This window comes from Postia placenta (genome assembly GCF_002117355.1).
Source record: "Postia placenta MAD-698-R-SB12 unplaced genomic scaffold POSPLAscaffold_14, whole genome shotgun sequence".
NCBI lineage: Eukaryota > Fungi > Basidiomycota > Agaricomycetes > Polyporales > Adustoporiaceae > Rhodonia > Rhodonia placenta.
In genome coordinates, this window is record NW_020169845.1 from 1,151,238 (window position 1) to 1,174,952 (window position 23,715).

Here is a 23,715-nt window from a genome sequence, read left to right on the forward strand (position 1 = left end):
CCAGGTTGGTTGCACGAAGATCGTCCAATTTCCTTGGGATTCCGTGTCAACATGCTGTACAAGCAATCCGCCGTACGACACAGGGTCTCGCACCGCGAGGGTGATGCGCCCTACTGCCTGCTGAGTGTGGTATATAATAGAATACAACCTTGGTGGCCCACGAAGCTGTCACGAGAGACTGAATATCCTGCGCTTGCTTCGCTTAGCATTCTGGTCCGCGTATCCGTTTTCTTAGGAGGTGAGTCACGGTGCATCCCGACACTCGGCATTTACTCGATTGTGAAGTCAGTGTGGTGCAGGTCTGCACTTGGCTCCGTTAGTATATTGCTAATTTTGTCCGGGGCGTGCCAACCTCCATGAGCGAGACATGCAGACGATGTACATGCCCGCGCTCGGCATCTCTGTATTGGCGCAACAGCATCACGTATGCAGATCAGTCTGAAGCACCCAGCGAACAGGTGCTCGCCAGAGACGTCGGAATTTGCCAAGGGAGAGAATTCGCTGATGCATCCGGCGCTTGGATCTGCACTACGACGGCTCATGTATGACTCTCTTTACAGCCGGCCTAGGGCTCTCTAGGCCTTTCAAACGACGTTCATACAATACTTATACACGTTATGCGTATACAATGTTGACTCTGCTGCGCCCTCTAGAACAACGCGTCTGCAACCTTAGCCAAGATCGTCGTAGGAATCACCTCCGGCGTTTCCGTCTCCTCTAACGAGGGAATAGCCTGGGTAAGAGACTCAGCCGACACGTACGATGATGCCGTCACCGCACGGACATACCGTCACAAAATCCATTTCGTTCACCTTCCAGGACTTTGTCCGTTTCACGACCTTCCAGAACACATACAAGCCCAGGAATATCGGGATGTTGACATCTGGTGAGCGTCAGCCAGCAGTCGCGATTCGCAGTTGCGTGAGCGCACGCACAGTCGGTGAAGAAGCCCGAAGCGGTAAAGTCCCAGAAGACCCTGAGTCCGGTAATGAGGATGAACAGCGCGAGCCACAGCAGGGCCCACCACGCCAGGAATGGCTGTAGGGGGCTCCAGTAGGCGAACGTGGTCCGGTCAAAGCCTTGCGCCTTTAAGCCCTTGTCTGTGGATGCCGCAGCGCCAGCATGAGTCCGCATACACGTGGAGAGAGCACAATGCACGCACAGAATCGTAAATACGTAACGCACATCGCGCCCCAGCTGAAAAAGCTCCCCGTGGTCGACAGATTGACGAGCCACCTATCCGCGCGGCGTAGGCGTGAGCGAGCAGGAAAGGCCGAATGCAGCCGGTACGCACGTGAATACCGTCTCTGCGCCCGAGGAGATGTTCATGAATGAGAGCCACGCAAAGGACCCCGACGCGAGGATGGCGGCAAGCGGTAGTCCCTTCTTCGTGCACCACGCGAAGCACCGCGGGGCCTGGCCCCGGATGGCGAGGCCATACAGGACGCGCGACGACGCATACAGCGACGAGTTGCCCGCTGAGAACGCCGACGTGAACACGCACGCGTTGATATAATGCGGCAGCACCTTGATCCCAGCGCGCGTCATCGCGATAACGTACGGCGATTCCGCGGCGGTGCCGGTGCTCGACAGGAGGTTCGGGTCGTTGGACGGGACCAGCAAGCCAGTGACGAAAATCCCCAGCATCTGTTGGGATTAAAGCGATCGGTCACGCTTGCTCGGGTTCGAGCACACGACAGGATGGCAGGCTCACGTAGAAGGTCAGGATGCGCCAGAACACCCGCCGGATGGCCTTCCGAATGTTGCGGCGCGGGCTTTCTGTCTCAGAAGCGCCACTATAGTCGGGTCATCATCAAAACGCTGGCTTTGAAACGGAATGAAAACGACGCACATGGCGATGACCTCCATGCCTCCATAGGAAAAGGCCGACTGGACGATCACAGAGAGCAAGGCAATGAACTTGTCGAGGCCCGGATGTTTAGGCTCGAGACCGGAGCCGGCTATAGCGCCGGGGTTCTTCCAGTACTATGGATGGCAAGGATCAGCGCTGATCCATCTGGTAAGCGCATTACATACTCGGAATCCTATACGCTCATGATCAGGCCCACCGCCCAAATCAATGATCAACCCGGCGATGATGAGGAGGGTGATTAAGGTGACTGCGCGATCGATCACATTGTCAATGTGACCAACTGGGGATAAAGCATGAAGGCGACCAACTCTTGATCAGGCAGAAGACGAATTCTGCTTCGCCGAACCACCTCACACCGAAAATGTTGATGGCGCACACGGCGACGACGACGGCAGCAGTATATGCTGCTTGATGATTGATCTAGTTCAGAACGAATAGGTAAACATACAATCGGGTGGCCTCATTGGACACACATTTGCATCCCAGTAGGTGAGTAGTATACATGCGGCGGTGATCTCGACAGGAATCGAGATTGCACTGGTGTAGAAGTAGTTCCACCTGCAAGTTCAATGACAGAGGAAAGCTCCCGTCTCTAGAAGATAATTTGGAAGATAAATGCAACACACCCCAACGCAAATCCGAACGCAGGGTCGACCCAGCGAGCGGCATAATGCGGAAACGAACCAGAAATGGGGGCAAATGACGCCATCTCGGCAAGGCTGCAAATGGTCCCGTATGCGATGGTTCCGACAAGGCCGTACGCGATGAGTGCACCGAGGGGACCCGCTCCCTGTATTACGTGTCCGGACCCTAGAAAGAGGCCTGTGCCCATCGTGCCTGCGAACTAACGGGCGATGAACACAAGGTCGGACGATCTCAGTATTTGACGGCAGATCGGGAATAGACGCGAATAGCTCACCGCAATCATCTGTACATGGCGCTGCTTGAGCCGCCGCTGGACCTTGTCGAGGTCGGCAGCGTCAAAATGGTAGCGCGGATCGGTTTGCACGACATATTCCCGCACGTTAGCCTTCTCGGCGGCGCTGCCATCGCCCGACTTTTCGTCGATGGACTTTTGTACTGACTCTGCATCGAGATCGTTGCGCGCCATTGTGCAAACCGGGAGGTCGTGGAGGCAGGAGGGCAGAGGGGCGACAATGTCTGTTCAAATATCCATGACCCACTCCTTGATGCTAAGTGGTCGTGCCGAGGTGATAAGGATTGAGGTCTGCGAAGATAAGAGTAAACTCTCGCCCGTGTCAACTCAAGGTTACTTCTCACCTACAAGACCCTTGCTGAATTTCCACAATCAAAGCGCCCTGAGGAGATAGCAAGCCGTGAGGTCAAAATATCATTTGCGAACACGGAGATGAGCATAAATCGTTGCCTACATGTGCGAATAGGGTACACCTTCAACTCAATCTAAAGAAGGAAGTCTCCCAGGTGGGCTTCCCCGCACCGTCGAAGCAAACCTTGTGGTCGCCCAATCCACACCGAAACACCGAAGAGTAAACCATCGCCTTCTGCCGATCATCTGCACAAATTGGGGAAATGAATGACTTGCACTGTACTTGCCAGTGCACGCGATGGCAGACGAGAATTCAAACTCAAAATAAATTCTGTTCCAAAGTTTGGCGTCAATCCGGGACTTGTCAGACCAGCTTGGCGTGGGTGTAGATCGGCCCGCAAGCGGTATCAGCGTACCGATAGCCATGGCTATTTCGCTGTGGGTTCTAGCTGAGGGCCGCCACGCGTCTGTGCTTCTATCTGGTACTTTGCACCACGTATCTCGCTCCGAGAGAGCAGCGCCGCGTCATAGCGGGACGGGATAGACCTGGATGTACGGATCAGATCACGCGATCGGCTCTCCGGAAGCGAACGGACCATTCTGATGTGTATTGCCACGCACGGCCCACCGGGCTTGTGTACGTCCGCGAGCTTTGTTCGGCTTGTACAGTATCAAGGTCGTGGAACAATGAGGCCGGCTCAGTCGCCACATCTCGTCGATAGATCCCAAACGACCCGACGCGCTTCTGTAGCACGCGGGACATCACTGAAGATCTCCGAAGAGGCACGGATTGCGCTGTTTGAAGGTGAGCCTTGCAAGCACATATTTGCGACTTCTGATCGGTCTGATCCTTGCAACTAGGGTTCGTCGGCATCTGAGACCTGAGCATTGACATCGTAGATGTCCGTTGGCCCTCATGAAATGAGTCGCTGGGTTACACATGTTCGATCTCATCCAAGAATGAGGAGAGCTTTCGGCGACGGGCATAGTTAGTTAAGGATCAAATTTCGATCGCCTTCAATACTTGAGGTGAAGCATGAATACCAGACGCACATCAAACGCTTCTAATATGATATATTCTCCCCCAGGAGTGTCATTGTACGAACTCGATCATGCTTGACTACTCTTACCCTTCACTCATGCTTCCAAGGATGTCTTTGAACCCTTAGGGTGCATGTATCAAATTCAGATGATGGGTATCTGACATGGTTGGAACATTAGATTGACGGCAAACCGAGGTGACCTTGAAACTTCTTCATAGCAATTTCTACTATCTGCCTTGATCTCACACGCGCTCCCATCGCGGGCAGCAGGATACCTCGGTTCGTCGCTACCGAGTAGGCCCCTTCTCCCCTCCCGCTTTCCTATGCTCGCGGGACATAATCTTTCGCCTCCAGCACTCGTCTATGATCCTGTTCATAATCTTTCCATTCATTCTTCAGCGCGCTGAATGAGAATGTATTTTGCATTTCGTCTTCTCCTGTATGCGCTGCTTCGTCTCCTTCTGTCCCGATGCAACCTCGCCGCCCAAATCAATCGTACCATCGATGATTACCACGGAGACTCAGCGACGGGCGTTGTACCTGTTTACGGTAATGAATGGAACTACGGTCCGGCCTGCCCAGCTTGTGCGATTCAGCTAGATCCACACTACGTCTTCGACCAATCGTGGCACGAGGCTACCGTACATCCAGGCAACCCAGAACCGCACAACGTCACTCTCACATTTACCGGTCAGTGCTTAGTTTTTGTCACCGCAGATCTCGAAGATCAATAATAGCATGAAGGCACCGCAATCTGGATCTTTTGCGCCGTGCCAGGATATAACAAGGGGACCACTACTTCCGTCAACATCATATTTGTGCTGGACGACCAAGTGTATGGGATATTTACAAGTCCAGGGACGAGCCCTGGTGTGTTGTACAATGTCACGGTATACAGCAAGACCGGACTACCGAACACCCAACATACGCTTGTTATTATCCCTCAATACGACGTGAGCGCGAGCTATATAGCATTTGACTGGGCAATGTACACGTGAGGCTTACCTAGAATAAGGCCTTAATTCATTGCTCATATTTCCATAGGTACGAGGATGACGATACAACTTCTCCCCTTACAACGTCTCCCACTACAACTGAAAGTCAAAACCCGACCAGTTCGCCCTCGAGACCTACTAGTATTGTGTCCACAGGCATAAATAGGAGCTCCATGGTGACTTCTATCTCTAGCGGCCGCGCAGATTCTACTCCGATCTCGGGTGATAGCAGGAACGCAGCTTCAAAGCCTGCACACGGCCCTACCATCACTCCTAGTGGCTCTTTTTCTTCCTTGCCGTCCACGGGGGCCATCATAGGTGCTACCGTTGGTGTTCTTCCAATAATCATTGCTGTCGTGGTGTTCAACTTCTGCCGCCACCGCCGGCTTTGTCGTCGACCTCTCCGGCAAGCCCTGCCGAGATGCGTACAGGAGCTCGCCCCAGCCATGCTCTCTGCCCCGTCGTCCTCCAACGCATCACTAACGAGGACTTCCATAGCCGTAGAGCCCAGCGTGGATCTCAATGACACCGTCGCACAATCACCTCGACAAAGCGGCACAAGCGGTGCAACCGTTCGCGACGACACGTGCACCGGTATCACAAGGACTACGCTGATGCAAGAAGAGCTGACTAGCCATCAAAGGCCGGCTTCTCCGGAACGCACCGCAGCTGTGGCGAGAGCCGACGTGTTCTCAGAAGCCATTGCGCCTCAGGAAGCGGCAGTGTTGAGGAGGCAGATGGAGCTCATACATGTGGAATTAGGGAGAATCCGGCTAGAGGCAGCAGCAGCGAACGTAGAGCCACCCCCAGCATACGAACCAAGGTAGGAATTGATGTTGTAGCGACGTTTAGTACCACTCCAATTACATAAACAGAACCCATGTTGTGCAACCGGAGTCGCTATCAACACTAACAGAACTTGTTTCTACGGCATAGGTAGTAGCACCATTATACCCGAACTTAGAAGATCACTGACTCGATGAATACCGGATTAGGCTGGCCCTGGCATGATCTCGATTCACAAGAGCAGCTCATTACCTATTTTGCTAATCCAAGCGATTCCGCTGCACTGACGTGGTGCATGAAAGGATTGGGAAAGCTTGTGCCTTCCGCACATGCTTTGCAACAAATATCTATCGATGCGAGAGGGGACCCAAAGAGGAATTCCACAGCACTGCCATATTCTTGGTAAGCATCTGCCATGGTCATCGAAATGGTTTGATCAAGCTGTACAGCCAACATATGACCCACGCATAGCCTCTGCGGTTTTGACTCAACCAAATGATCCCGCTGTGTCCTCGGCCAAGTGGACAGGTCAAGTCAGCCAACTTTGGCAACTCCGGTCCACCTTACTCAACACAGATAGCTCATTAATACATCAGGTCCGGCGAGGATGGAACATTCTGGTCAAAGCAGCTGCCAAACCTCAACAAGCACGGTCGATATCCTTCCTCGCCGTACTTGGTTCCGGAAAACATTCCATGTCTTTTCCACAATCAATCATAATTGACATGTCAGTCCTCGACGCGAGCGGTATTGAGATCCGGAAGCTCCGCCCATATATCAAGGCATATTCTTCACATGCCGCTAAAATGGCAGTCAGGGATAGAGCCACGACGCATTCCTCATAGATAGACTTCTTCCCTCATTTTTCACGGACGCAATCCTTTCAGCCTCTTTCTATTTGGTATGAACTACACAGGGATGGGTCTTGTCTCCCGCCTCATCCCAGCCATTGTCCTTCTCTTCCTGCCCCGAGCCCTTGCCTCCCAAACCATCCGGACCATCGACGACTACAACGGGGATTCAGTGACGGGTGTTAAACCCATCTTCGATGGGTCATGGAACTACGGCCCCACCTGCCCAGGATGTAAGGTCCAGCCAGATCCCCAATACGTCTTTGACAAATCGTGGCACGACGCCACGACTTGGCCAAACGATACAAGCTCTCGTACGGTCACCCTCACCTTTACAGGTTGGTAGATGGTCGCGTTCCTTTAGAGATTTACCACTGATTTGGACTCGAAGGCACTGCGATCTGGGTGTTTTGCGTCGTTCCAGGGTATATGAAGTACGGGGTCACCACTTTCGCCAATATCAGCTTCGCATTGGACGGCGAAGTAGACGGAAGGTTTACAAATCCAGGGACGGGCTCTGAAATGATGTACAACGTGACGGTATACAATAAGACCAGACTCGCGAATACTCAACATACCCTAGTTGTGACACCCCATCACGAGCCGAATGCGAGCTATATAGCGTTTGACTACGCAATGTACTTGTAAGTTTTGACTGCACAAATCAGACGCTCCTTCTCATACTTAGATAGGTATGAGGATGACGAGACGTCCACTGAACTCATCACCCCCACGAGCGAGAGCCCTACTAGCAGCGTAAACCCTTCGGTAATCCGAAGCCACTCCAGTGGGCACCCTACCAGTCGCGTAGACTTCACGGCCACGTTAAGCAACGAGTCCAGCACCACGGTCACAAGGACTTCGTCGGGCGAATACTACCCTTCATCCGCTACTGCGGATCCCGGCCACGTCTCTGCTGTTTCCCAAACATCGTCGCCCGGTTCGAAGACGTATACCGAAGCTATCTTGGGCGGTGTTGCCGGTGGGATTACCGTCGCCGTCGCAGTTGCCGTTCTATACTTCTGCTACTGGTACCGTCGTCGTTCCCAGTCGGCATGGCACAACCGCATGAAGAAGTTCTACCCTCCAGGTTCGGCCGCTTGCAGTCCGTGCCAAGACTCTTGGCGTCAGGGACCATTCACCAATGGGAAGCCAAATCCACTTCGCTTTGCTCCATCGTTCTCGCGAACGCCGCAAGTGCGGACCTCTGCAATCGTTGGAATCGCTGCGGACGTTGACTACTCCCGCGGACAGCCTTCTCGACACATAGAGCCCGTTCCTTCCGTCTACCATGACGCGCGGACCGGCAGAACGGAGAAGGTCCTGATGCAAGAAGAGCTCAGCCGCCTTGAGCAAGAGATGGCGGATCTGCTCCTCCAGCAGGCTTCAAGTCCCGCGTATGAAAGCGTGATGACAATGCGTGCAGAGTCGTCTCTAGACGGTGCTGTAACCCAGGAAGCCGTGGGTGATGGGGATGCCACGTTGAATGTCACTGCGGAAGGAATTTGGGAGAATGAAAGCATACGTAGCAGCGGCAAATACAATGGCGCCACTAGCGTATGAACACCAATAACACTGTACATGATTGGACTAGACCACATACCGTTGGAAAGTTGGGTACAGGTTAGAAACGGGGTAGTCGGTGTTGTAGTCGTGATAACAATATGATCTACTATCGAGAAACCGAGAACTTACTAGCACTGACGCGGACGGTGGGAGGTGTGGATCGTGAGACTCATGATCGCCCTTGGCGAGTCGGAGCAAGCTGGTACTGCACCGTCCGTCTCCCACTTGAATAGAAACTAAGACAGCGACGGCATTCAGCGTCACACTTAGGGGACTTAATCAGCCCGGCACGACTCGATGAACGGACTGGTCACAACTGGATATCCATCATTGCTCGTTCGCGATATTCTGACGCTCCACGAGGGTTGTTGCACCGGGGCCCCATGTGTCTAGATTACGCTGCTGTCCACCCTGGCCCGACGGCTAGGGTACGCAATCTTCAGGTCTGTGACCAGATTCACAAGGCGGAGTACATTCTATACATAGTTATCGGCCCAAGGCTAGGTGCAGTTGGGATCTCGGCTATTTCCGTTAGATCATTCTGTGTACGTGTTACATTCGCTGGTCAACGCCCTGTGAACCAGACGTGGAGAGCGGCGTGATGCCCTAATATCGTAAGCTTCACATTCTGCATCATCATGTGGTTTCATTCTGAAATATGCCATGAATGCATGTTCCCAGGGATGCTACCGAGGCTTGCAGGGCAGCAGGAGCTGTGTTCGCCGTTCGATTTCGTTCAGCGATACATACTCAACCAGCTATTATATTCTTTAACGCTGACTCGCCTTGTGAACTTGAGATGACATCGTGTAGGTCGCCGCATCTTGAGTCCTTCAGCGATATGGGCGACCTGTGCCGTGTGAGCTCGCATGGAAGCTGGCGTCGGGGAAGCTTAGAAGGCTTGTTGAGGCAATAGCGTATACGCCATATCTCCTGACCTTCATTCAAAAGCAGGCACGCATCTCTCCTCTGGTCTCGGCCCGATGGGCCACGGGCGGGCCTGGGGTTTGAGATATAAGCCACGGTTACTTGAGGTGCGTCTGCAGACACTATGGATCCGAAGACCATCGCCGAGAACTGGTTGCACACGTTCGGGCTTGCCGCGTACAAAGGCGACGTCGCTGCGGTAGTGGAGACGTTTGCGCAAGACGGCTTTCTGCGCGACCTGCTCGTGTTCACATGGGACCTCCGCACCCTCGCGGGTCACGACAAGATCACGGCACACCTTGGGCCCACACTCGCCCCCGCACATTTGTCTCACTTCGCTCTCGACATCTCGCCTGCGCTCGCGCCGGAATTCATCACTGACGGACCGTTTGCAGGCGGCGTCGGTGCGGGGTTTGTGTTCGACATGCCGCGCCGGCGAGGACAGGGCTATGTGCGGCTATTGCGGGACGCAAACGGGGAGGCGTGGCGGGCCGTCGCGGCCTGCGTACTGGTAGCGGGGCTGAAGGGACACGAGGAGCGCGGTCCGGAGCCAGGTGTATATGGTGGGCACACGCTTGCGTGGACGGAGGTGTATGCAGAGCGGCGCGCGCGCGCCGAGGAGGCGCCGTACGTGCTCGTATGTAAGTCGCTGCTTTGTATTTCGGTATCCCGCCGAGGTGGAAGTCCGCTGACGCGCGGACAGTGGGGGCAGGACAGTCAGGACTCAATGCCGCTGCGCGTCTGGAGCAACTGAGCGTGCCGACACTTGTTGTGGAGAAGGCTGCACGCGTGGGCGACCAGTGGCGAGCGCGGTATCCAACGTTGTCTCTGCATTCGATCAGAAACTTCTCGCATTGTGAGCACACAACCCTTGTTAGTGCAAGTGCCGCAGCGACTGACCACGGCGTAGTGGCGTACCAGGCGTTTCCGAGCACATGGCCTGAGTTCGCGCCGCGCGACAAGATGGCGGACTGGCTTGAGCAGTATACCATCACGCAGGACCTGTTCGTGTGGACGAGCTCGCACATCATGCCCGGTGCGCAGTACGACTCCGCCAGCCAGCGGTGGTCGGTCACCGTGAATCGGAATGGCACACATGTCACGCTGCAGCCTGCACACATCGTCTGCGCTATCGGCAGCACGGGGCCGCCGCACATCTCTGAAGTCGCGGACCAGGATGTGTTCCGTGGGACGGTGATGCACTCTGGTGCGTACGCGGGCGGGCAGCCGTTCGTGGGGCAGCACGCGGTGGTCGTCGGCGCATGCCAGTCGTCGGCGGATATCTGCCAGGACCTCGCGTTCCGGGGCGCAGCGTCAGTGACGATGGTGCAGCGCTCGTCGACGTGCGTTGTGGGCATTAAAACGCCGACGGACGAGGAGCGCGCATGGTACCCTGTGGGCGTGCCGACGGAGGCGGCGGACATGAAGAACTTCTCCGTGCCGCTAAAACTGACGAGACGGGAGGCACTCAAGGCGAATGCCGCAAAGTGGGAGAGGGAGCGCGCGGTGCATGCGAAGCTGAAGAACAGCGGGCTGAAGCTGAATATGGGACGGGACGGGACTGGGCCGCTGTTCTTGGCATACGAACGACTTGGAGGTACGTGTTGATGGACTGACCTGTGTGCTGACCTGTGTACAAGAGAGCTCACGGGATTTGCTCACAGGATATTGTGAGTGCTCTCATTGCCGTTAAGAAGGATGAGTCCACAATTCTCGGCAGGGTGGGACGTAGGCCTCGCTGACTATATCGAATCCGGAAGAGTGGAGGTCAAGCAAGGCGTTGAGCCGAAGCGATTCACGGCTGACGGAGTGACGTTCACTGACGACTCGACGTTGAAAGCGGACCTGGTTCTGTTCGCGTAAGTCTGTCTCTAACGAGCGCCTTCATGTCAAAATCACGCTGTTTCACCAAAGGACTGGTTGGTGTGATGTGCGCGAAAGCCTCAAGGAGATCTTTGGCAATGAGGTAATTGGAACAGCAGGGCCCGCATGGGGTCTCGATGACGAGGATGAGATCCGCGGCTGCTTCCGTCCCACATGATACCCGGGTGTAAGTACTACTATCGTCCTATGTGACCCTGATGTGATGAATGTCCGCAGTTCTGGTATTGTATGGGCGATCTGGCGACTGTCCGATTTGGTTCACGACAACTGGTGTGTTAACGTGCTGTCATAACATGATGATGAGAGCTGAGCGGTGACCTCCAGGCTTTACTCATAAAGGCAGCGCAGATCGGCATGGTGGGGCATTCCCCAAGTTCGGTTTGATTGACCCATATTCATGAACGCAAGACATCACACAATAAGCCTTTCATAGTAGACGTCACGAACTACTACATCAGTGTACATACGTCTGCACGTTCTCAGGATTGCAAGGAGGTTTATGGTCACGATAATTTGTGCGAAATCCTCAAACTGGGTCACATCCTTCTCGCGCCCGTTAAGAATGCGAACTTCTGCCATTGTTAGAACCGCTGTGGGCGTTGACCACTACCGTGAACGGGCTTCTCGACACATCGAGTCCGTTCCCTCCGTCTACCATGACGCGCGAACCGACATCGCGGAGAGAGCGCTGATGCATGAAGAGCTCAACCGCCTTGAGAAAGAAGTGGCGGATTTGCTCCACCAGCAGGCTTCCGCGTATCAAAGCGTGATGACAATGCGTGCAGAGTTGTCTCTAGACGATGCTGTGACTCAGGAAGCTGTGGGTGATGGGTATGCCACGTCGTATGTCACTGCGGAAGGAATTTGGGAGAATGAAGGTATGAGAAGCAGCCGCTAATGCAATGACACCACTAGCGTATAAATTCTAATGACATTGTACGTGATTGGAATAGACCGCATACCGTTGGTAGCGTGCAGATCTGAAGTGAGGTAGTCCGTAATGAGATCGTGATAACTATAATCGGAAAACTAGCGAACCTTCTAGTACTGACGGTGGGAGGCGTGGATTGTGGTGTTCATGATCGCCTCTAAGAAGTCTTGCTCGCGTTGTCCGTGATGCCCAAGCTGGTACTAAGTACACCGTCCATCTCCCGCTTGTAGAAGACGGCACGGCTCCGCACGCCAAGATCCGAATGCCTCCCGATGAGCAGCAGACAATCACAGAACTTGCAGCTACGACATTGTTTAAGATTGTCTGGATATCAAAAGCCATTGTCTTGCAGAGAATTATGGAGGTAGGTGGGTCATGCGATAGCACCAGTGGTAAACAATCTCAAAATCTGTCGTCCATGGGTATTTCTGTAAAGAAGCTGTGCTCTGGAGACCCCTATAAACCCCAATATCACCCTGTTTTTTGGTATCAACAAAGTTCTTTTTGGCCTGTGCATGGTGAGCGAATGGATGCCTAATGGAACCAACATGCCATGTATTTGCACCAACCCCACTGTGAATCGACGGCAGCTAGTCAGAAAGCAGAAAGCGAATAAGGAAATCCAGTGGAGATTCAATCTCAGCATGGAGATGGAGGACCAGATGGCACGGTAAAAGTACCATGATACATGGAGTACAATCTACAGTCGATTGCAGCAGCAGACGGGGCCCAAATAATGTCCAGAAGCACACATCCATCGAGTATGAATATGACTGAGAGTCCATGCCACCGACCGCAATTCTAGGCGTACGGGAAAACACGCAGAATCGCGCGGGCAAAAGAAGTACCAATATGCATGAAAAGACCATGATTGACAAGAGGCTGAAAATTTCAACGAGCATGTATTGAGCAATGTGGGCGGAGACAAGGGCGATGCATGCCTAATATTTCGAGCAAAGGGAAAGCTGGCATTCATGCGCATTCAGATCACGCGTAAATCACGCATGAGACAGATGAGCCAATGGCAGACCCCAAAACGACGCGCTTCATCACGTGGAACCGCGTCATCTAATGAGGGTTACCAGCTGAACTATGTAAGATTGGGATTGTCCTGGCTGTAGGTTGACCAAATGACCAGGTCATTCGAAACTCGACCCAACTACAGCAACAGCAATACAACTCTCTGCGACATGCTTCCTATGTACCGCGTCACTGGACGCCGACTCGTGATAGTAATTCTGTAGCTAAGACGGGTTAGTGTCGTAGAGAGCACTGGTTACAGAGGCGAAGAGAGTGGAAGGTGAATGTTCGTTCCGTTGGATGAACAAACTCGTCACGACTGGATATCCATCACTGCTCGCCCGCGCACCGGGGCTCAATGAGCCCAAGTTCAACGTTCGACCACGGACCACCTTGACCCAACGGCCGCGGTACTCCAGGTGGGTTACATTCTATACATAGTCATCCGCCCGTCACGATGCGATCGGTTATATCGGCAGTCTCCGTTACGCGTTAGATCATTCACTGTACGTTGAACATTCGCTGCTCAACGCCCCGTGAACTACACACGTAGACCGGTGTGTTGCTCTGGCATCGGAAGCGTCCTATTCTGCATCATCATGTGACTTCATTCTGAATTCTGCCGTAGATGCGTGTTCCCTGGCAAACCGGGGTGAGTAGTGTAATAGGAGAGCGATACGGGAATCTCAATGAGCTATCATACTTGTAAGCTCTAGATATTCTTGTTATAGCAAAGCCATTCACGATGACTCTCCCTCAAGAAATTTGCAGATGATGCATAGCAGCGCCCGGCACTCGGGGACGTGCCCTGTCTCAATATTCGTCCGTTGGTCATTGTCTACTCCGTAGCTCTCTGCTTCCGGGTGCAATGGCGGACAGCGACGAGCTTCCATGACGCGATGTCAGTAACTTCCTCAATTTGACCATTGGCCGTGAAGCCCGACTCTGACCCACTGCCGACGCCGTGACCTTCTGCCCCACTTTGCCCCGAATGTGGTCTGTGAAGGAAGGTCTATCGTTATTGGCTTTGCTGTAACGAGAGATGTCGCTGTGTAGGTCGCTATATCTTGGCTCCTTCAGCGATATGCATGACCTGTGCCGTGTGGGGCTCGCATAGAAGCAGACACCGGGGAAGCTTGTAAGGAAGTTTGCTGAGGCAACGACGCGTACGCCATGTCTTCTAAAGTATACACGCATCCCTCCTCTGCCCGCGGGGAAACGAACGCGCAGGGCTTGTGGTATATAAGCCACCGTTACTTGAGGTGCGTCTGCAGACACTATGGATCCGAAGACCGTCGCCGAGAACTGGTTGCACACGTTCGGGCTTGCCGCGTACAAAGGCGACGTCGCTGCGGTAGTGGAGACGTTTGCGCAAGACGGCTTTCTGCGCGACCTGCTCGTGTTCACATGGGACCTCCGCACCCTCGCGGGTCACGACAAGATCACGGCACACCTTAGGCCCACACTCGCCCCCGCGCACCTGTCCGACTTTGCGCTCGACCCCACGCCTGCGCTCGCGCCGGAATTCATCGCTGACGGGCCGTTCGCAGGCGGCGTTGGTGCGGGGTTTGTGTTCGACATGCCGCGCCGGCGAGGACAGGGCTATGTGCGGCTATTACGGGACGCCAACGGGGAGGCGTGGCGGGCCGTCGCGGTATGCGTACTGGTGGCAGGGCTAAAGGGATATGAGGAGCGCGGCGCGGAGTTGGGGGTGTATGGTGGGCACACGCTCGCGTGGACGGAGGTGTTTGCGGAGCGGCGCGCGCGCGTAGAGCGGGCGCCGTACGTGCTCGTGTGTGAGTCATTCTGTGTGCTCTTAGACCGCCAAGGTCAATGTGCGCTGACGCGCGGACAGTGGGCTCCGGACAGTCAGGGTTGAATGCTGCTGCGCGTCTGGAGCAGCTAAGCGTGCCGACACTCGTCATAGAAAAGACCGCACACGTTGGCGACCAGTGGCGGGCGCGGTATCCGACGCTGTCTCTGCACTCGATCAGGAACTTCTCGCACCGTGAGTACACGCATTCTCTTGTGCAGCACTGCAGGCGCCGCACTGACTGATTGTGGCATAGTGGCGTATCAGCCATTCCCGAACACATGGCCCGAGTTCGCGCCGCGCGACAAGATGGCGGACTGGCTCGAGCAGTATACCATCACGCAGGACCTGATCGTGTGGACGAGCTCGCAAATCATGCCCGGCGCGCAGTACGACTCCGCCAGCCAGCGGTGGGCGGTCACCGTGAATCGAAATGGCACGCATGTCACGCTGCAGCCCACACACATCGTCTGCGCCATCGGCAGCACGGGACCGCCACACATCCCTGAAGTCGCTGACCAGGATCTGTTCCGCGGGACGGTGATCCACTCCGGTGCGTACGCGGGCGGGCAGCCATACGTGGGGAAGCACACGGTGGTCGTGGGCGCGTGCCAGTCGTCGGCGGACATCTGTCAGGACCTCGCGTTCCGGGGCGCGGCGTCGGTGACGATGGTGCAGCGCTCGTCGACGTGCGTTGTGGACATCAAGACGCCGACGGACGAGGAGCGCGCGGGGTATCCTGTGGGCTTGCCGACGGAGGCGGCGGACATGAAGAACTTCTCCGTGCCGTTGAAACTGGCGAGGCTTGAGGCGTGCAAGGCGAGCGCCGCAAAGTGGGAACGGGAGCGCGCGTTGCATGCGAAGCTGAAGAATAGCGGGCTGAAGCTGAATATGGGACGGGACGGGTCTGGGCCGTTGTTCTTGGCATATGAACGACTTGGAGGTACGTGTGGATGGACTGACCTGTGTAAGAGTGAGCTCACGAGACTTGATCACAGGCTATTGTGAGTGTCCTCATTGCTATCAAGAGGGATGTATACACAATTCCTTGCAGGGTGGGATGTAGGCCTCGCTGATTATATCGAATCCGGAAGAGTGAAGGTCAAGCAAGGCGTCGAGCTGAAGCGATTCACGGCTGACGGAGTGACGTTCACTGACGACTCGGCGTTGAAGGCTGACCTGGTTCTATTCGCGTAAGTTTGCACCTTTTATAACGGGCGACTCTGTGCAAGGCTTTCACTGTTTCGCTACAGGACTGGTTGGCGCGATGTGCGCGAGAACCTCAAGGAGATCTTTGGCAGCGAGGTAATTGATACAGCAGGGCCCGCATGGGGTCTTGATGACGAAGATGAGATCCGCGGCTGCTTCCGTCCCACAGGGTATCCGGGCGTGAGTACTACTTTCGTCCTATGTGACCCTGATGTGACGATTGTCCGCAGTTCTGGTATTGTATGGGCGATCTGGCGACTGTTCGGTTCTATTCACGACAACTGGTGTGTTAATGTACTGTCTTCGCATGTGAATGAGATCTGAGCAGTAAATTCCAGGCTTTACTTATCAAGGCAACGCAGATCGGCATGATGGAGCATTCCCCAACTTTGATTTGACCGACCCGTATTCGTAAACGCAAGACATCACACAATTGGCCGTTCATAGTAGACGTGACGAGCTACTATATCAGTGTACATACATCTGCACGTTTTCAAGATGACGAGGAAGTTTATGGCCACGATAAACTTGCGCGAGATATGCTGAAGAAGTTCGCTACGATTCTCTAATTGGGTGAAGTGTTAGCAAGCTTGCATGCTGACCTATGTGATTTCCAATTCTCCTTCTGACACTCGCGCGAGCAATAGTTCGCCATCTTGCAACCGCTGCAGAGTAGCAACTTTGGTTTCCCCTCTCCTCCACAACCACAGCATGACTCATGAGGGTCCTTGAGCGCATCGCCGTCATATGGAACGGAGAACAAAGGGGATAATGCGATCCTAGTCGAATGCGGGAGAAATGGTGCCCAGTTCTCTATCCCTCGAACGCCCTCCGTCTCCTTGCCTCGCCCGCAGCTGCAAAGTGGGTCGGAATACCTCTCGAGCGAAAGCGGAATCTTGTTATGCGCTCTGTATTCGCATTGTTCTCCGTGGTCCCACGCGCGGCGACATCTTTCGGCGAGTGCTGGTAGCAAATACTTCCACGCGCGCAGCTCCTCCGTGTTTACGTGAGCGACGCAGATGGCTTCCACGGTGGCTAACTTGGAGAGCAGAGGGGCGACTTCAGAAAGGAGTGTGTCGGTGACCGGTAGGACGAAGCCGTCGCATAGGATAGTGTGCGATGAGAGGTCGAATCGGAGAGTGGGTATGAAGAGAACAAGATCGTACTCCTTGGTGGTTTTGTCTCGCAGGAGGAATATCCTCCCGGGAGCATTGTTGCTGTCACCGGATGCACGAGACAAGATTCCTAAAATGGTCTCTTTCAAATTGTCCATAGTGCTACGACCTTGCGCCAACTTGAATGCGAAGGGTTTGCCAACCGCATTAAACATAGTGCTTGCGTGCTGATATATCCACCGCTCGTGACGACGAGGGACATTGTGAGTCAGAGCAGGGAGGGACGGCAAGGACACTCGATGAATGTTCCAAAGGTGAAGACGCCCTTCTGCGTCAAGCACAATGGGAAACGGTCCAAACTGCACATTATGGGCGTTGAGAGGTTTAGATGGGAGCACTACGACCTGAGAAATGGTGTCAATGTCCGCGAGCGTGCGGGAAGGTAGCAGTCAACCTGACCTCAATGTAGGATGACTTCCTGGCGAGCCGGAGCCGATTGTTCGTGCTCACGATTGGGATGGGAAACACGACTTCTCGTACGAAGTCGCCCAAAGACAGTCTCATTGCGTTGGGCGAAGTGTGGGAGATGGTCGGCATATCCCCATTCTTGAAACGACAACGCGCCTTTTCGCCTTCGACCTCTACCTTCCTTGACAGGTTCAGAATAGAGTGATTACTTTTATCGAGGGTGACGGCGACATGGTGAGAGTCTTCAATTGAAGCACGCGTCGTCCAGGGACCAAAAGATGACTGAGTGGTTTGCCCGTTCCACGGAAGAATGTGAACAGCAGATGTGTCAAGCAAGGGCGCAGAAAAGACCGTGAGCATTAGTCCGAGCTTCGAAATTAGCTTGGCATTTATAGCTGTGCTCCTGAGAGAGACGCAAACTCGGACATCTCGCATCGGCTCCACTCGTAGAAGAGATGACGGAGCGATGAAAGACAGGACGAGGGGATTTGATGTGTCTGGGATTGGAGAATCTCTCACAATGGTGATTTGGGGGTCTATCGGTGACCTTCGAATAACGAGCTTGCCGAATGCGGCGTGGACCGAAGAAAAAAGGTTATGGTAATACTTTCCCCAGATGTCGCATTGAAGTATCGGAGTGCCAATGTCTGCCAGAGATGGTTCGATGGCGGCAATGCAATCTCGCGGGACGACAAGTATGATACGCACAAGCAGAGGGATGCCGCTCCATTGCGAGAAAGGGCCCGCTATCGGAGGAGTATTCTTCATGAAAGATGGCGTGTATAGTCCGTGGCGATGCAACTGACAGCAGAGCTCCTGAAGATTGTTCTTGTCTACCATCATAGACTTGTTCGTCTCCAATAATGTGACGAACTTGTCCATCACCTCCATCCAAATCGCATCTGGCGTCGCGATGCGCTGCTGGATCAACTTGAGAAGCAGTACAAAGGATTCACGGGTGTAGTGAAGAAGGTTTGAGTCGGCAGTAGCGTCATGAGGAGGCTTCTTGTTGAGCTTCCAGAAGGTGGCGCCATCTTCGCGTTCGTACATCCGCTGGTACATATTGTAAAAGAATATGGGTAACTGCGATGGATCGAAGACTGGAACCGTATTTCCACTGTCCACGGTATTGGACGAAGCATAATATGGGTATTTCCAGGTGACGGGCTGGTAGAACTGCGACCGTCCCCCACCTGCGGCACGGCGCAAAAGGATCTCAGAAGTGTTGCATCGAGATGTAAACCCCGAGACGTAACCGACAGGGTGGAGATTTAGCAGGAGGCCGAGAAGAGTACCATCTGCGTACAGACTCTCCGTGAATGCCTTCGCGGGGTCGGGCTTGTCAGAGATCAGCCGTTCGGCGATCAGCGTTTCTGTGTACAGGACTCCGTGAGCGGCAACGAGCAAGGGTATGGTGGAGACGAAAACATTGAGCAGCCCGAGATGGTCGACGAGGTTAGACGTGTCTATGACGTGAAAGGTCGACGGTGCACAACCGCCAGTATATTCGGTCTCTTCCAGGTGGATGAGCTCCGTATTCCACTGTGCGACGGGGATGTCTGTAAGTATTATTCCACTTGCTAAGAATCCGTTGAGAGCGCGGCACACAGCTATTGCCTCGCCGAGGAAGTAACGAATGACGGGAGGAGCTGTGGAGGATATTGCAGCTTGATAAGCAGAGCACCACGCAGTGAACTCGTCTTTTGCGGCCCGGACAAGACCATCGATTGAACATTCTGTGGAGACATGCGCGTTGCCGAAGATAGGGGCAAAATGGAACGGGATCAAGGGGTCGGTTCCGTAGTGGACGGCGCAGCCTTCACCTGCTAGCGAGTACACAAAGGTAGGGTTGATAAGAGTAGCAGCTGCTATGTCCGCTGAGTTTGTGTGCGTAACTCCTGTCGTCCAGAAGTGGTTGAACTGAGCAGACATGGTTTGAGCCGCCTCCAGCAAGAGCGGTGCGGCGGAGCGCGCAGAAGACAAGCTGACTTTGACGCGTGTCGGGCGGGTCATCTTTTCAGCGAAAGCTTTGCGAATACCGACAATGCGCGAGGAAGGAAGGTGATGCATGTCGCGATACAATTCCCAATGGCGTCTAACCTCCATCAGTGTGTAGCGGCTTGATATTTTGATGAATGACCCATAAACAGATGCACGCCATCTCTCAATAGAGGATGAGCGTGCGATGAGGTTTTTAAGTTGTTCGACGAGCAGTCGATGCGAGTCGTGGTCGAGGTATATATGGAAGAAAATGTTCCAAATGGCGCCCGTGCACGGACCTCTGTCCGCTACCAAGGTCAGAAGTAAGATATTCCGAGCTGTGTTTGCGTTGGCACCAACATACCCATACAGAGAGTTGAGGATTGATACAGCCAATTTTCAACCTCGGGACTCACCGATCACAGCCGGTTCGATGTCACAACAGGTGAAGTCTAAGACACGGGCACCTGAATACATCGACATTGACATCAGTGGACACAACGTCTGGAGAGTTCAAAAGTATCTCACCAGGATTCCTGTCCGTGAAAATTGTGTACAGAACGTTTCGGGGGTCACCACATCCCAGCAACAGGAGATGCGTATCTTCCGCGGGTGGTGTATCTCGCAAGAGATCAACAGCGGAAGTGTTTCCGATGGGGTAGAAGTACACTATTCCAGGCCAGTACAATGTATGTGACATGCTGGGATAGTAGAGAACTTGAGAGTACAGTGAGAGGAGGAGAAAAAAGGAAGCGTATCCCTACAGGTTTCAACCAGATGCTACTCGGCAGAATGCTGAGAATTATAATGGCAGGCAACTACAATTGAGAGCACATTTGCCATTTTCAAAGACTTCGATATGGTACCGAATATGCCACTTTCAGCCTTCAGCGTACGAACATCTGTAGGGGATGCACGGATGAGATTAATAGCTTTTGTGGCATATAACGTGGTGGGAGGGTGGTATTTGGTGCAGCGTGCTTTGAAAGATAAGGGATTTTACCTTCAAGGGCTTCTCAAAACAGTCAGTTGAGCGTACAAGAGAGTAGAGCGCCTATGTGCACCCACATACGAGAAGGGTAAGTGTCAAACCTATATTGATGCGATAGTCGCATGCATCCGTTCTGAGCCAATCGAAGCACGGCCGCATGCGTTCCGTGGCAGCACACGCACAACAGGAACCTGGGTCTTTATCGCGATGAGAGGCCAGGTAAGCGACCTAGCGCAGCCACGGGGTGCCAATAGATAGGCGTTCTCGAATATAGGTGACTGGTTCACAAATGCAGCGCACAGCTGTCGTGGTAATGTTAGCCACATCATTGGGGTAATCGATAGGAATGTAAATCAATCTCCCCTGGTGTCCGTGAGGTTAATCGAGGCTGGAGACGAGCACAGTTTGTTGCTGTAAGTTCATGAATTGCGAGAATGAGACAACGCACTCGAAGGACGTCAGCTCATAGCCACTGAGGTAGGATAAGCTAGTCGATACGTCGAGGGAGCATTGGACGTTCGATGCCGTTAGCGTTGCGCACCTGGTTCACTTCCAACAGCAAGACACCCTCTTGACTACCCCTGGCCCTACATTCAGTTATATATATATATAGTCAGAATGATTGCTGGCGTCCGCATTCACTTGGGCTGACCGAGCAGCAATACATGGAGGGGAGGATGCTAACTCCAGCAGTACCTCTCCATACAGGTCACACATACTCCAGCCCTCTCGATCTCCGCTCTGCTCCTGGCACGATCGACGAGCGCGCACGCGAGACACGCCGGCCACTCCAGGTCCTTCACCGGTGCCCCATTGACCTCCAGCGGGATGCCTTGCGTCGCGATGTCAAACGCCTGTGAGAGCATCCCGTCGATCTCGTCGGCGGCGTACACGACCTGGTCTGCGGACGTGTTTGTCAGCGGCGCCTGGCCGAGCGGCGGGCCGCCGTTGGCGAAGTAGATCAGGAATGGCGTAGACGAGTCGTTGCAGCCGAAGAACGTCGGGTGTAGCGCAAGGCCCTCCGCGAGGAATATGTCCGTGGAGGCGGGTACATGCGGGAAGGGATACGCCGAAGGGTAATACGAGCTGCGCTGTTGAGTGGCCTGCAGTTCGGTGAGCCAGGTACAGTCCACGCGTCAGGCGAACGCGGTGCAAGGAACCATGAGACGCACCACAAGAGTAGAGCCCGCAGCCCAGCCATCTGAGGTGTCCGCATCCTGACGCAACTCCGTCAGAAAGGGTTGTCTATAGAGAGGGGCACGAGCCGTTACCACGTCAATCGCGATGAGCACGTCAAGTCCCCGTGCCTTGGCAAGCAGCGGTGTGAGCGGGACGCTAAGGCCATCTTCTCCGCCGTCGACCAGCGTGAGCACTGTCGCATTGGTATCGATAAACGTCTCCTTCGCAACGCCTTGGAATGGGTTCGGGACACGTGCTGTGTCGATAAATTCTAAGAGCGTGCCGTTTTGGTCGTGTGCCTCGACAAGTGATATGAAATCCTCAATGAGGGACGAATTGCTAAACAATGACTGGGTGAATGCGCGTGAGCTGCGAGATACGATTACCAAACAACGTGAGAGCGAACCGTGAGATTGAATGTGTTGAAGATGCTTGCAGAGGTCGCCATCATGAATGAGGCTTGATCGAAACCCGTCACACAGAACAACTCGTTTGTCGAACCAAGGTATTGCATTGGAGTGAATGCCGCGAGCGTTGGGTCAAACGATCCCATTTCATCTGAAACGCGGCCCGTCGTGAACACCTCGATGTACGTGAGGCACGAATCCGCTTACAGACGTTGAACTCATAGATAGGGTTCGTGAGAGGGACGAATATGTCGATACCGTCAAAGTACGTGGACGTGTTCTCGTACGGAGATAATGTATCAGCCGTGATAATAGGGAACGGCTGCAGGAAGGACCTAAATGTGGAACTACAGGACGACGTCAGTGACGTTGCGATTGACTTGGGAATCATTTCATATCTCACACATTCGCGATGGAAGAGAACGTTATCCCAGCACCATGCTCGAGCGATGAGTCAAAGAATGCTGCGGCACTGGTGCCATTCACAAAATGTCTCGAGAGAACGCGCGCCCAGATGTCCGTGAAACTGACAGGGAAACCTGCAAGAAGCTTGCCAGACACTTCCGTCAAGAGGTCAGAGGTGTACGCAAGATCGATGAGCGTGTCATTGGTTGGTATCTCGAGACTGATGTTCGCCAGCCAACCACCAAAGTCGCCTACCCCCCTCACTTGAGGCGAGCCAAAGACAAGGTCGGGGATTGTTGGGAAGTCTGCTTGGGCGAGCGAGGTAACGAGCCATGAGCCGCCGGACAGTCCGGCAAGATACGAAGCCGCCTGAAGTACGCCGCCAGTACCGACAGCAGCTGAGGATGCGTTTCGCCCATCGAGGGCGTTGAGGATTCCCGCACCGACGATGGCAGCGCGGTAACCTCCGCCACTGGTTGCGATGCCGAGCGTCGGATAGCCTGAGGTATTCGATGCGCCGCTGAGAATATCAGAGACGTATTGGGGAAGGGACGTAGCGTTCTGTCCCGGAAGACTGGCCTGGACGTTGGAGAGGTAGGCTTCCCAGGCGCCAGGTAGGATCAATGACTGACGGGAGGAAATGTATACAGATTCGGAAGGACTTAGAGCCTGGGAGCTGCCTGTTCCTGCGTTGCGGACGAGCGGTGTGGTAGGGCATGTTGTCACGACGGGAGCGTAGGCCGCGGCGGCGGCAGCCTGGCCTGTAACGAGCTGGGTATATGAAGAGAGCACGAGGAACAGCGGTAAGGTGTAGGGTGACACCATATATGCGGAGGTAGAAAGTAAGCACGTTCAATCTGTAAGCAGGCTATTCCAGTCAGAGAGCAGGCGTTATGGCGTTCTTTACAGCGCTCTCCCACTTTGTACGATCAACTCGCACTTATATTGCTCTCGTACTGTGAGCTTTACGTGATTGCTTCTGAT

At 54.1% G+C, this 23,715-nt stretch overlaps 7 protein-coding genes across 7 annotated transcripts; 3 read left to right on the forward strand and 4 right to left on the reverse strand.

Annotated features, from left to right (window-relative positions):
- Window positions 1-649: 649 nt before the first annotated feature.
- POSPLADRAFT_1036270 (hypothetical protein) lies at window positions 650-2,984 on the reverse strand (the record flags this gene model as incomplete). The annotated part of the gene is made up of 12 exons (XM_024477139.1): window positions 650-733; window positions 789-883; window positions 936-1,100; window positions 1,163-1,236; window positions 1,295-1,647; window positions 1,715-1,796; window positions 1,853-1,986; window positions 2,038-2,153; window positions 2,182-2,293; window positions 2,347-2,431; window positions 2,500-2,717; window positions 2,793-2,984. The coding sequence occupies 12 exons, from the start codon at window positions 2,982-2,984 to the stop codon at window positions 650-652; spliced, it is 1,710 nt and encodes a 569-aa protein (XP_024335490.1).
- Window positions 2,985-3,589: 605 nt separating this feature from the next.
- POSPLADRAFT_1060587 (hypothetical protein) lies at window positions 3,590-3,924 on the reverse strand (the record flags this gene model as incomplete). The annotated part of the gene is made up of 2 exons (XM_024481284.1): window positions 3,590-3,707; window positions 3,758-3,924. The coding sequence occupies 2 exons, from the start codon at window positions 3,922-3,924 to the stop codon at window positions 3,590-3,592; spliced, it is 285 nt and encodes a 94-aa protein (XP_024335491.1).
- A 693-nt stretch (window positions 3,925-4,617) lies between these two features.
- Window positions 4,618-8,399, forward strand: POSPLADRAFT_1153490 (hypothetical protein; the record flags this gene model as incomplete). Its single annotated transcript, XM_024486750.1, has 8 exons — window positions 4,618-4,894; window positions 4,982-5,198; window positions 5,249-6,022; window positions 6,256-6,387; window positions 6,582-6,637; window positions 6,902-7,174; window positions 7,228-7,480; window positions 7,529-8,399. The coding sequence occupies 8 exons, from the start codon at window positions 4,618-4,620 to the stop codon at window positions 8,397-8,399; spliced, it is 2,853 nt and encodes a 950-aa protein (XP_024335492.1).
- Window positions 8,400-9,453: 1,054 nt separating this feature from the next.
- Window positions 9,454-12,818, forward strand: POSPLADRAFT_1049395 (hypothetical protein; the record flags this gene model as incomplete). Its single annotated transcript, XM_024479737.1, has 11 exons — window positions 9,454-9,892; window positions 9,976-10,185; window positions 10,240-10,926; window positions 10,970-10,999; window positions 11,050-11,188; window positions 11,244-11,295; window positions 11,430-11,483; window positions 11,622-11,728; window positions 11,799-12,091; window positions 12,339-12,508; window positions 12,735-12,818. The coding sequence occupies 11 exons, from the start codon at window positions 9,454-9,456 to the stop codon at window positions 12,816-12,818; spliced, it is 2,265 nt and encodes a 754-aa protein (XP_024335493.1).
- A 1,625-nt stretch (window positions 12,819-14,443) lies between these two features.
- POSPLADRAFT_1036273 (hypothetical protein) lies at window positions 14,444-16,479 on the forward strand (the record flags this gene model as incomplete). Its single annotated transcript, XM_024477140.1, has 7 exons — window positions 14,444-14,960; window positions 15,020-15,172; window positions 15,234-15,920; window positions 15,976-15,981; window positions 16,032-16,170; window positions 16,231-16,366; window positions 16,417-16,479. The coding sequence occupies 7 exons, from the start codon at window positions 14,444-14,446 to the stop codon at window positions 16,477-16,479; spliced, it is 1,701 nt and encodes a 566-aa protein (XP_024335494.1).
- Window positions 16,480-16,751: 272 nt separating this feature from the next.
- On the reverse strand, window positions 16,752-20,449 carry POSPLADRAFT_1153063 (hypothetical protein; the record flags this gene model as incomplete). The annotated part of the gene is made up of 4 exons (XM_024486712.1): window positions 16,752-17,705; window positions 17,761-20,087; window positions 20,166-20,216; window positions 20,278-20,449. 4 exons carry the CDS (start codon window positions 20,447-20,449, stop codon window positions 16,752-16,754), a joined length of 3,504 nt encoding a protein of 1,167 aa, XP_024335495.1.
- Window positions 20,450-21,420: 971 nt separating this feature from the next.
- POSPLADRAFT_1049397 (hypothetical protein) lies at window positions 21,421-23,556 on the reverse strand (the record flags this gene model as incomplete). The annotated part of the gene is made up of 6 exons (XM_024479738.1): window positions 21,421-21,843; window positions 21,913-21,957; window positions 22,012-22,258; window positions 22,306-22,477; window positions 22,534-22,673; window positions 22,730-23,556. 6 exons carry the CDS (start codon window positions 23,554-23,556, stop codon window positions 21,421-21,423), a joined length of 1,854 nt encoding a protein of 617 aa, XP_024335496.1.
- Window positions 23,557-23,715: the final 159 nt, after the last annotated feature.